Source organism: Parasteatoda tepidariorum, chromosome 10, assembly GCF_043381705.1.
Source record: "Parasteatoda tepidariorum isolate YZ-2023 chromosome 10, CAS_Ptep_4.0, whole genome shotgun sequence".
Lineage (NCBI taxonomy): Eukaryota > Metazoa > Arthropoda > Arachnida > Araneae > Theridiidae > Parasteatoda > Parasteatoda tepidariorum.
Window position 1 is genome coordinate 19692246 of NC_092213.1, and position 12616 is coordinate 19704861.

The following is a 12616-nucleotide window of genomic DNA, read 5'->3' on the forward strand; positions in this document are numbered from 1 at the left end:
GAGTTTTTGCTCAGCAAAGCAAATTGTACGAAAAGTGAGAAAATAATCACAATAGAGAGCTTAAAATTTCATTAACTTTCAAACAAATTGGAATTTCGAAATAAAAAAAAAACTCTGTTAAGTTCATAAGCAAATATGGCTCTTCTCGCATGCTTTCAACTCTGTAGTTGCATTCCTACGGCCTGTATGGTATTTCTTCCAACAAGTTTAACAATTAGTAATTCTCGAACAAATCATCGAATGTTAATTTTTTAACCTATTGCAATTCCTGGCAACTTTTCTACACATATTTGCAATTTCAAGCTGCTAAGTTGTGGAGTTTTTGCTCAGCAAAGCAAATTGTACGAAAAGTGAGAAAATAATCACAATAGAGAGCTTAAAATTTCATTAACTTTCAAACAAATTGGAATTTCGAAATAAAAAAAAAACTCTGTTAAGTTCATAAGCAAATATGGCTCTTCTCGCATGCTTTCAACTCTGTAGTTGCATTCCTACGGCCTGTATGGTATTTCTTCCAACAAGTTTAACAATTAGTAATTCTCGAACAAATCATCGAATGTTAATTTTTTAACCAATTGCAATTCCTGCTCACTTTTCTACACATATTTGTAATTTCAAGTTTTTAAGTTGTGGAGTTTTTGCTCAGCAAAACAAAATGTAACGATACGTTGAAAACCTAATAAGTATGGCGGCGGCGATCCTTACGATTAATTATTATAGAAAAAATTTACACAATATATACAAAATGCAACATCAGTTATCTGTTTCTTATTAATTCTCATCTTACTTTGTACTACTTAGTCATTCCTTTAATATTCACATTTTTATTTCAAGTCTTATTTTAATAGATTTGTTCACGTGTTTCAATAACGTTGTAGGGTGATTCCACGGTGAAGGGACAGCTGAAAATTATAATTTAACAATGTTTTTTTATGAATAAAAACAAAATTATTTTAACGAATTTACATTTAGTACGCAGAAAAAAATCCAGATATAGATATACTTACTTACAAAAATTTTTTATCTAGTAGATGCATATTAATTTAATGCTCCCACGAACAATCCGAAATCGTGGAATCACCCACTATCTGCCCAATTTTATTACTTAAAAATCATTACAAAATTTATTTTGAATTTACAATGCAACCGAATTTTCTTGAATCATACTTTGCAGATGGTCCCAAAATCGATTTGTCACCATGAATCTGCATTTCAGTCATTGTTTACCAGCATTGACTTTCACCACTTAATTTTACTTCCTCAATAGGTATGGAAATATACTTTTATATTAAACTGCAATTCATGTTGATAAATAAGGATGTAGGTTTGAAAATTGATAGGATCGAGATTTCTTCGAATGCATAAGTCATTAGAATGTTCGATTTTATCTTGAATAGAAATCAAATCATGGTAAGAGTTCGATGTATCTTTTTTTTATCTCGAAAATAACATCACTGCCTCTATACAGTTAGACTAATATTTTACTCAACTGAAACTTTTGTTTCAAATTTTGTTATTTATTTGATTTCAAATAATTTTTTTCTCTTCGTATTTTTTTTTCTTCCAGTTTTCCATCTTGTGTTATAAAATATCGACTTGAAGGCTATCATGGTAAGTTGTTTTTAGGCATGCTTAGTTTTACATCATCTGGAGTGGTCGTTTATATTGTTAGATTCTGAAAAAAATAAAATTCATGTTTTTTTTTTTTTTTTTTTTTTTTTTTTTTTTTTTTTTTTTTTTTATCTGTCATAATTTTATCAGCAAAATTCAGAAAATTTTACATTAAGTAAGCCAGATTTACGTTAAATTTTTCTTCAAACTTTTAAATTAGAACGAGTTAAAAGATTAGTTTCACGTTCAGGTCCACGCTGGGGGAGGGGGATAAAGGAAGATGAGTTCACCGTCATGTGACATTTTTAAATGATAAAATGCAAAATTTAAATAAAATAGGACGAATACTTTCTTAGCTATAAAATGTCAAAAAAGCTGTTATTTTTTTATTTTTTTCTTNAAAGATTAGGGGTTAAAGATACGCTGGGGGAGGGGGACAAAGGAAGATGAGTTCACCGTCATGTGACATTTTTAAATGATAAAATGCAAAATTTAAATAAAATAGGACGAATACTTTCTTAGCTATAAAATGTCAAAAAAGCTGTTATTTTTTTATTTTTTTCTTAAGAGCAAAATTCTATCCTATACCAATTTTAAACTCGAAAGGATCATTTTTAAAATAGCCACTTTAAATTAATGTGACAACAAAATTTTTTTGCCTTTAAATTAAAATAGCATTTTTGCATGATGAAAAAATTAATTAAGCTAGGAAATACAAAAAAAGGGACGCAGGCTTTATTTTAATAATTTATTTTCAATTTACATTACTTTTACTGTACTTTGTTTTGTATTTATTTTTAATCCTACACTCTAAATGTTTCTCTTATAAATCTAAGCAATTGTTATTTTTTCTGATATTGAAAAGTTAAAGAATTTTTACAAAAAATAAATAAATAAATAATATTAAATTAATTAATTAATGTATTAGGAAGAATAGAATTAAAATACAACAAAGCTTGAGAAAATAGAAATTAATAAATTGCTCTGTGTAGCATAATAACAGTCCGTGTTATTTTGGAAAATATCTATTTAAATCTTGCAAGAAAGTGTAATTAAATCATTAAACGTACTTCAGTAACAGTGAGATATTTCAATTCTGTTTGTAAATCTATTTGTTTTACACAATTCATACTATAATTTTTTTAAATGGTTCAAAAATAAGTACTTGCGTCAATTCCAGCATAAAATTTATCATATTTTAAAAGTTCTAGTGGCAATATGTTCGTTATCATACAGTTTTTTTTTAATCCTTTGACTCAGATTTTTTATTAAACATATTTTTCATACCATTTAAGTAGTTATTTTCGATTAATTTAGGTCAAAATAAGACATGAATATTATAGTTAGCATTTTAATAATTACGGCCGGGGAGGCATCTTTAATATACTTAAAGTATAAACGAACAATAAAAGATCAAGAGTGCAAAATCCAGAGTACTTTGGAACAAGGTGAAATGAGCGAGTAGCAATGTAATACGTTACATTGTAATGCAATACGTTAAAAATAAATACAAATAGGAAGTACATAAAAAATCTCCTGAATAAAACCCCATTAGATGTATGTTTAAATATAACAGTATTGCATATAAACTCGTGCAAAACATATAATTATTAAAAAACTGCAGTGCGTCGAATCATTTAGTCTAATTATTACGATACACCAATATAATACCTGATATAATAAATATCCTATATTTATATAATATATCGTCTAATTCATCCAATTGTCGAATTTATATTATATACCGTTTAATTGAACCAATTGATGCACGAACGTAAACTAGTGCAAACCGCTTTTAGTCGCATGAAAACAATAAAGTTGTATAGTATCACCTGTTAATTAAGATTTTACATAGAACCTTATAGTGAGCCTAATAATTTGACCAGAAACTGTACATTAAAACGAAATACTTTGCATTTAATGTACATTACATTTTTCTTGTGCTTTGGAATAAAAATATATCGCTTTTTCACTTGTACTATTAATTGAGTGGAAAGTTTAAAACTTCTTGCTAATAATGGCCATCGGGTGGCGCAGACGAATAACGAATTGCTGCCAGTTTAGTAAACCTGTTTTTAAATCGAAATACTTCGCCAACGCTGAGAAGCGCTGTATTTCGTAATTTCTTCTTAATAAACAACAACAATAAAAGTGAAAAAAATTCCAATATACGACCAAGTTTAAAGTTAATTTCGCCAACCGCTCAAAATTTATCCAGATTTTTTCTTATTGCTCAATATTTGACACCCAATATATAAATAATGTAAGTTCTTCCTGCAATATACTCTCAATATTTTGAACTTCAAGAAACTTGAACTTATCTTGAACTTTCGTTCTTTCAACTTTGAGATATCGACAGAATACTATATGCAGAGAGTTAATCTTTTTAAAATGTATTTTGCAGTTGGAGCGTATTTTTACACGAAATTGGTTTGATGATCTACCACTGATTACAGTACTTATCGTTCCTGCCGTAATATATATCATTAAACAATTCTGTAAAGGAGAAGCACTTGAGAAGCCTTTGCCGAGTCCGCCATGTTCAAAACTTGCTCTTTGTTACTCATTGATTAAAGGAGTGAACAAGAGGAAACGTTCCAACACTGATTTCATTCTATGTGGTAAGTATCAATAAACTTTTTATATAATATCATCAGAACTGCGAATCTGGAAGTTCTAACATGTTTATCAGGTCTTTTGTACATGTGTATATATTGAACACGAATGAGAGTTAAACCTAGTCTTAAATGCTTAATGTAAGACTTACTAACCCGCCGAATGGACTGTGTAGGGGTTAATTAACCGGCATTGCATCAGAAAGGTTCTGGGTTCAAATCCCGGGCAAGGCATGGATGATCTTTCATTCTTTGCACTATATGTCCTTACTGTTGGAGCAAAGTTGGCACACCTAATATGGTGCTCCTAAGAGAGTGGTCAGCAAATCTGCCCTGTAAATACCTGAAGTGACGAAATGTTAATACAGGTAGGCATTGGAAATAAAAAAAAGGATTACTAATCCTTGTCGGTAAGTCCTAAGAATCTCCAACACCTCCTGGCTAAAAATATGTGACTATGTCTAGCGCATCCTAGCGGTGTACCCCAAAGCTTAGAACGTGTGTTGATAAATCGATATTTGGGTTATTGACCAGATTTTAAATGTTTACATTTTATAATTATTACACAAATAAAATGGTTGATAAAATTGAACACAAAGAAACACGTTAACATAAAAAAAATATGTAAATTTTTTTTCAGTTGTAAATATTCATAATCCAAGCAAATGCAGCACAATTCTGATTAGTTTAAAGCAGTTTGTATGTTCACACTGTCAGTGGTTCCTATTGCTTACAACTTGCTTAGGATCGTGTAGTTCTTTTGGCATGGGTAGCTCAAAATAGCGTCGAAAGTTTGCGAGTGATAAGGGGTGGATGTATCCTTAATCAAATAGTCAGCAGGATAGCCACCAAGACCCTAGACTTCATGCCATGTAATTTATTCTCATGGTATTAATACAATAACACTATTTCTGAATCCTTGGTGCGGAAAATACTGCAATAATTAATGCTGCACATACTCACAAATTCTTGTAGTGTTTTTGGCATCTGTAGTTTGCAAGTTCTGTCTAAGATTAGCGGATAGTAAGAGATGGATGGATATTTAATCACATAGCCATCAAGATTTCTTCTTATGTGGTTAATGCAAAGACTCTGTTTATGAATCTCTGACGCGAAAAATACAACAAGAACTTAAAGAATGCATTTGTGCAACATTAGGGAGCCATTGAAATTTTTAAAATACAAAATGCGGGAAGTGAGCTGGATACTTGATTACATGTTTGTCGTTTAACAAAAATGTCACGCATCAAACTGAACCTTTAATTTCGTACATTATTTAGTGCAATATGCAATAATTAAATTCATTTCTAAAAGTTTAAAAAATATAAATATTTAAAATTTAGTCACTGAAATGCTAGGTTAAATAAAAAATAACCCTTGACCCAGTAAATCACTTATGAGTTTCGTACGATTATAGTATTTACTACAGTAATGCATATATTTATTCATTTAAATAAAGCAATAACGACCTCAAAAGATCAAAAATCCAATTTCACAATCAGATATTCGTACAGTTAGAATCGACAATTTTAAGGCTCTGAGTATCTGTCTAAATATACAAATTATTTACTGATAACGAATGTAAAGGAATTTCGTCACAAATCTCTATAACTAAATACGTTAATAAATCGGAATAAAACCTGAAAATAATTCTATTATGATAACTTCTTCGGGGTTTACCTTGTTTCTATGAAGGTGAGTTCTATGATCCTGAGACATTCCAGCAATCGTCCCTCTTATTTCCCCTAATTTTTTGTGTCAGACCTAGTTTATTATGTTACATTATTTGGTTTTAGAATAATTTTGATGTAGGATATAAGTATTCAATGACACAGTGTAACAGTTTAAAACATTTAACGTTCATTGCAATGAGCTGTCACGTAAAAAATTCGATGATAGAGTAAGAAAATCGAACGATGCGAATAGTACAGAGAAGGGAAAAATCGCTACGGTGCGTTGAGGTCTTGAAATTCGTGTTTACCTACCTAAGTGGATTTTATGATGGTTTTAGAAAATGCCATAAATAAAGTAAACAAAATCCAATTTAGTTCAGCTAGCTTCAAAAAAACTTACAATTACAAGTTATATTAAATGTCTTTTAATACAAGCTAAGAAATGAGCTATTTATTTTATACATTTAAAACATTCTCGAAACTCAATCGTACCTCTGTATCCTAATTATTTTAAATTCATACCATATACCTGTTTCAGCTAATCACCCCAGTGTCTAACAAAACTTTGAATTTATTTTCATCAAATTTCAATGTTTCGTGAGTCATTGCCACCTGTGTATAAATGTTTGATCACTCACATTATGAGAAACACTACTTAAATCTTGCATAGAAACTGAAAATTTGAATTGCAAATCCTTATCTATTAATCTTCTTTAAAATTCAATCTTTATCAATATTTTTTTTGAAATACACGTAGCGATTTTTTCTCGAATATGATTAAAATTATTTTAATGTATTCATATTTGGTACTGAGATATTTTAGACCATAAGCGTCCAATTTTTAAATAGAATAAAATTAAGGTACATATAAAGGATCTGGTTTCTTTCATCCGAAAAATGATTAATTTTTTCATTTCTTAGATTGTTTTTAACTTAGCTAAATTTAAAATGATGATGATGCAGAAAATTTATTTTTATTTTTCTGAAATATTAGAGGGGAGGACTTTTTAAGATTTCCAATTATTGATGGTACACACACCGCCCATCGTGTCAACGACTTTCGTGTCGGCCAGGGCTGTCCAACTGCAAAGAGCCCACTGGCCAGAATTCCAGTCACTGATCACCTGACGGGCCGCAGTTTGAAAAAGTTGAACAATAACCTCTTATACAATAACAATAAATAGTTGAATTATTAATTATAAAACAATGGAACAGAAGGATTGTAAAACAATTTGCTTACATTTTAGGGTGATTCTCACGAAACATCACAATTCGGACCAAAAAATTTCTTCAAATTTAAAGTCTTCAAAAAAAATCTAAACTTTTTTTTGTATACTTCTTTAGCTACACTTATTAATGTCTTATAGACAGCAGTGTAGTTTATTGACATTTGATCGAGAAAAAAAATAAAATAGAAATTCACCAAATCTTGAATGCCAGGAAAATGACATATCACCTTAGAAGTTTAAAAAAACAGTCATTTTAAGTTAATAGTAAGTAACTCAACTTAACCCTTTATGTTAGATGGACCATAAATAGCTTAAATTAATTCTTTTTATCCACTGCAGAAAGAAACAAAAAAAATTTTGCTGATATGTAAAGAATAAAATTTTGTATAATAATCAATCATTAAATAAATAAATAACTTTGATTACATCCAAGCATATTACAATCATACATAAACTTGGTATTAGGTTAATATTTGCCGTAATAACTTAGGTTAATATTGGTAATAGGTTAATATTTGCAGTATTAGCAGTCAAAAAGAATTTTTGGTAACACTTCAATGTCCTGGCATTCATAAGCCAGGAAAATGACAGCCAGGATAATGACAAATTCGCCATTTTATAGCATATAACTTTACTTTAATTTAATATTTTGGCCGAAGACGTTTATATTCTGCAGAAAACAACAGTATTTCTTAAAATAACTCAGATAAATCTATGTAGTTTTTGTTATTAATGATTTCAAGAAGCCAGGAAAATGACAGCATAAAAACCTACTCACCTTGAAAAATTTTTTGAAATAGATTTTGAGCCAGAAAATTGGTTCTTTATTCATGCAACAAGACATGTTCAGATAGGAGGGTATCTAATCAATCTATTAACATAAGATATTGATTCCTGGCGCTATCTATTTTGGTTATAAATCACTAAATAAAAGTAGCCAGGAAAATGACAGATTTTCATGGGACAAACAAATTATTGACAGAAAAAATTATTTTAAACGAAGTTTTAGTAAACAATACCCTCTGCGTATATTCTAGAAATGCTTACATAGGATAAGATAAAAAAAATTAGATTTTGAAAAATGTATGGGAAGTTTTGAAGCTAGTTATTATTGGAAATATTGTTTGGGACATGCCAGGAAAATGACATTTTGATATTCAATTAAATTTTTTAAGTATACAAAACAGTCAATGCTAGTGCAAAGTCATTTTAAAATGCTAACAGCAATGCTGTTTATTAATTTTTTTTTAAAAAAATGTTCTTTTCGTATTATAGTATTAGATCTTGGAGCAAGGGACAGTGAATGTCATGTTTCGTGAGAATCACCCTTTAATGGGAAAACTAAGGCCGATCAACCTGAATAAGAAGTTGGGGGGCCGCATGCGGCCCGCGGGCAGCCAGTTGGACAGCTCTGGTGTAGGCATTGATACATATTTACAAAGTGTTTTTTAAATATATTAATTAATTATGTTTCACGAATATATTAAGTAATTATGCGACATCAAACTCTATATTTAACCCACTCCATAACCATGTCCATGATAATTTAATATATGGTTCGGTTAAAAATATATAGTTAGTTCTCGGACTAATGAAATACGAATAATTTGCTTATTGTGCAGGTTAAGACTTGCTTTAGATTTTAAATTATTTAAAATTTGGTTTTAAGTTTTGCTAATTGGAGATTTGCTAGCTGCAAACTTCGAATTTTGAACATGCTCCAAACAATTGAATGATAAATCATATGCTTTTTCCTAGGTCTTCTACAAGTTATTTGTGGATTGTGCAAAATATATGGAAACGAAGGTATTTTTCGTATACATGTGCATATGAAGCCTTTTGTATTCATTTTCAAGCCTGAAACCGCAGAGGTAGAAAATTTTCTTATTGTTTTTAAATTATTTCAATGCATTGAAGTGCTTTAATAATTATAAGTAATTTAAATATTTTACTCGAGACTTGGAATTTCTTAAAACCCAACATTTACGTACTTGTAAGAATAGAAGTAATAGACCCAACCCCGAAAGTTAGCGGATAGGCAAAGCCGTCGCGATAGTTCTACCAGGAGGAACTGAGGTTGGAAGTATACACACGCTCAACCAGTGACTTTTATCAAATATACAGTCTCTAGCCATATTATTAGACGGACTTTCACATTCTATGTAAAATCTTAATTATCAGATGATACTATACAGCTTTATTGTTTTTACGTGACTGGTACCAGTTTGCACTTGTTTACCTTCGTGTATCAATTGGTTAATTTAGAAGATATATAATATTAATTCGACAATTGGATAAATTAGACAATATATTATATAAATATACAATATTTATTAAATCAGATATTATATCAGTATATTATAATAATTAGACCAAATTATTAGATTCACTGTAGTTTTTTAAATAATGACATGTTTTGCACGAGTTTATCTACAAAATTTTTATATTTAAACATACATGTAATGGGGTTTTATTCAGGAGATTTTTTATATACTTCCTATTCGTATTTATTTTTAACGTATTGCAATGTTAACCAATAGTACACGAGCGTAAACAAGTACAAACCGGTTTCAGCCACGTAAAAACAATAACCTGATAATTAAGATTCCATATAGAATCTTATAGTGTGACTAATAATTTGGTCAGTTACTGTAAAACCAAATAAGAAAGAGATGGCAATAGGCCAAATAAGTAGTATAAAATAATTACTAAGCTCCTCCATTGGTTAACAAAAAATAATACACTTATGTAAGCCCCAATACATTGTATTTTGTAATGGGCATCCTGTTTATTCACCACGTATTAGGTTTAGGGCCCCTAATAAGTATTCGTTACTTGTAATAAAAAAACTAATTTCTTTGTTTTAAAAAACAAATAAATAAAAACAAAAAAAGAACAAACACTGTTCTAGAATAACTAATAAGGTGCAAAAAGTGGGTCAAATTTTAGCTAACACTTTAGCAAATTAACTTCTCTTAGAAATTGTGAGATTGCGGGTTTACTATACTTCGATAACAAATTCAAATGCTTTTAGACATTGTCAGAAGAAGAAATAATTTTCATTCTGCATACTTTCATAATACTAATACATTAAAAGGATTCAATTATTATATTCTAGTCTTATCTTGTTATCCAATCTGAATAATTTCAGGCAATTTTGAGTAGTCCAACTGTGATTGACAAAGCAAACGAATATCAATTCCTGAAACCATGGCTTGGTACTGGGCTGCTCACCAGGTAAAATAATCCCTGTTATTTGTAATTTTTACTTCTAATTTGCTTTCTTTTGATTCAATAGATTTTATGCATACAGTGTGCAAAAAAAGGACTACCTTAAATAACTTTTGATTTTAATGATCAGATTTTCATGTTACTCAATCTTAATGGCTCGAAGGGGTGACTTCAAATATACTAATTAATAAGTTCGGAGGGTATTTTGAGTTACAAAATCAGACACAAAAACATATTTTCTCTGAATAAATATGCATTTTTTTTAACGGATTTAGATTTCTGACTGGATTTTGATTTCCCAAAATATAGGGGGTAGATGCAGTCTGAGAAATATGGTCAAAATAGTTTGGTCAGGAGAGTGATCCAAAGTTTGGACCTCTCAACGTCAATTTTACTTTTTGCGTATTTCGCTATATCTCGACAACTTTTTAAGCAAACTGAAAAATTTTTTACTCGCAATTATAAAATTCGTTTATCCAAAGATAATTCCAGGCGAAAAATAACTTTTAGCAAATTTTATTTTAGAATTTTAATTATTTTATTTAAGAATGGCCGAAAATTTTTGAACTGTAACGTTTTTAATAATTTTAAAGAATATAATTTTCTACAGCAAAATACAAAGTTTGGGCAAAATCGGTCGAATAGCTCCTGAGAAATTGAATTTTAAGTATCTAACTTCTTTGAAATTTGATTTCTCGGAAACTATTGGGGACCATATTTACCAGATGGCCGTTACCCCCTATATTTTGGCCGTCAGAAATCTGAAATCGTTGGGGGAAAAAGGTATGTTTATTCAGATGAGGTAAGTTTTTGCATCTGATTTCGTTGCTTAAAATATCGTCTGTACTTATATTTCAGTAAATTTGAAATCACCCCATCGAACCATTAAGAATGAGTTCTAGAACGTGAAAATCCGATCATTAGATCTAAAGTTATTCAGGATGGTCTTGTTTTTTTTATGGCACACTGTAATTTAAAGTGTAGAGCAAAAATATAATATTCATTATTATTAATGATCGAGATATGTACTTGTAATTACTATAAGAAACCATTACAAGTAACCAAAATCTGGGAGATACCATGATTTCAAGTGTTCCTTGATTATAACTGTAATCGGGATTATAAGCAATAACTATGCATGATGATGCATTTATTGTACATCTAGTACTAATTCGATTAATTCTTTTACTAAACAATATCCACATTTACGGCATAGCTGATGGTTTAAAAACAAGTATCTAAGATTGAACAGCGGAATAAGAATTAATAAACTGGAAAATTGATGGCTCTGAATAGAAATACGAAATTCAATGGATGATCAAATCAGACGGTCAATGAGTGAGTCAATTAAATCGAATCAAATAAATGAATCAGAGAATTATAAATGATTCATTTATTTATTGTCTTTTCGTGGAACAACTGATTCTCTGATCCGCTCTTTTACTGACTTTCAGATCCGATCATATGTTCATTTTCTTATTCATTATTTGACCCCATTATTATTTTTTTCTTGAGCACAGACAAGTTTACAAATGTACTGCAATTTTTCAAAAAAAAAAAAAAAAACGATTGTATGATCATTTTCAAGTGAAAAAGTTCATCATTTTTGAAAAAGCTTTTTTTTTCAGAAAAATTTAAAATTTTAAATTCAAAGTCAAAAATTGCTTACGTAGATGACAGTGAAAAACTGAATAAATATTCATTATTTGGTAGCTATTTGTTCATTGTGGATATTCTGCTAATGCAATTGTTTTTCCGTGTTGCTATTAAGCATATATTGGACATATTTATTGCTCAGCTAATTTATTATTTGTACAATATTCTTTTATAGTTTTAAAATTTCTTAAGCATGAATATAGAAATTGAAATAAAAATGTTATTAGCATACAATAAAAAGAAAAATATCGCTCTTCAGAATTTTAAGTACAATGCTTATTCTAGAATATAGAAAATGAAACTTTTTGTTAAATTGAGCTTCCGAGAGAATCTCATGGTTTGATATAAATAACGATAAGATTTTACAAGCTTTGTTCCAAAAATTGTTAAGTGATTGCTTTATTTAATTTTCTATTTTCCCACTTTTTTACCATAAGTTTGCTGACATTTTCACGACACAAAACTTTCTGTGAGATGCTTATGTATCATATATGCAGAATAGTAGTCAGGATCTTTTATTAATTTTAAAAGCTGAAATGTCACGTAATTTTTCAGAGATATTTAATATATATTTCTCATAAACTTATGGATAGGCAAAGCC

General features: G+C 29.5%; 2 protein-coding genes across 2 annotated transcripts in view; one reads left to right on the top strand and one right to left on the bottom strand.

Annotated features, from left to right (window-relative positions):
- LOC107437016 (uncharacterized) overlaps positions 1-9241 on the bottom strand; it is a 256380-nt gene extending 247139 nt beyond the window's left edge. Inside the window, exon 1 of the mRNA XM_071186347.1 lies at positions 9229-9241. The gene's annotated coding sequence lies outside the window, so the exon portion shown is untranslated. The remainder of the gene's footprint in view (positions 1-9228) is intronic.
- The window catches only part of LOC107443641 (cytochrome P450 4V2), a gene marked incomplete in the record, with an annotated part of 26911 nt that continues 15357 nt past the window's right edge, over positions 1063-12616 (top strand). The window contains 5 exon segments of the mRNA XM_071186345.1: positions 1063-1410; positions 1568-1611; positions 4016-4232; positions 8887-8999; positions 10280-10365. Of these exon segments, the coding sequence (XP_071042446.1) occupies positions 1609-1611; positions 4016-4232; positions 8887-8999; positions 10280-10365 (419 nt within the window).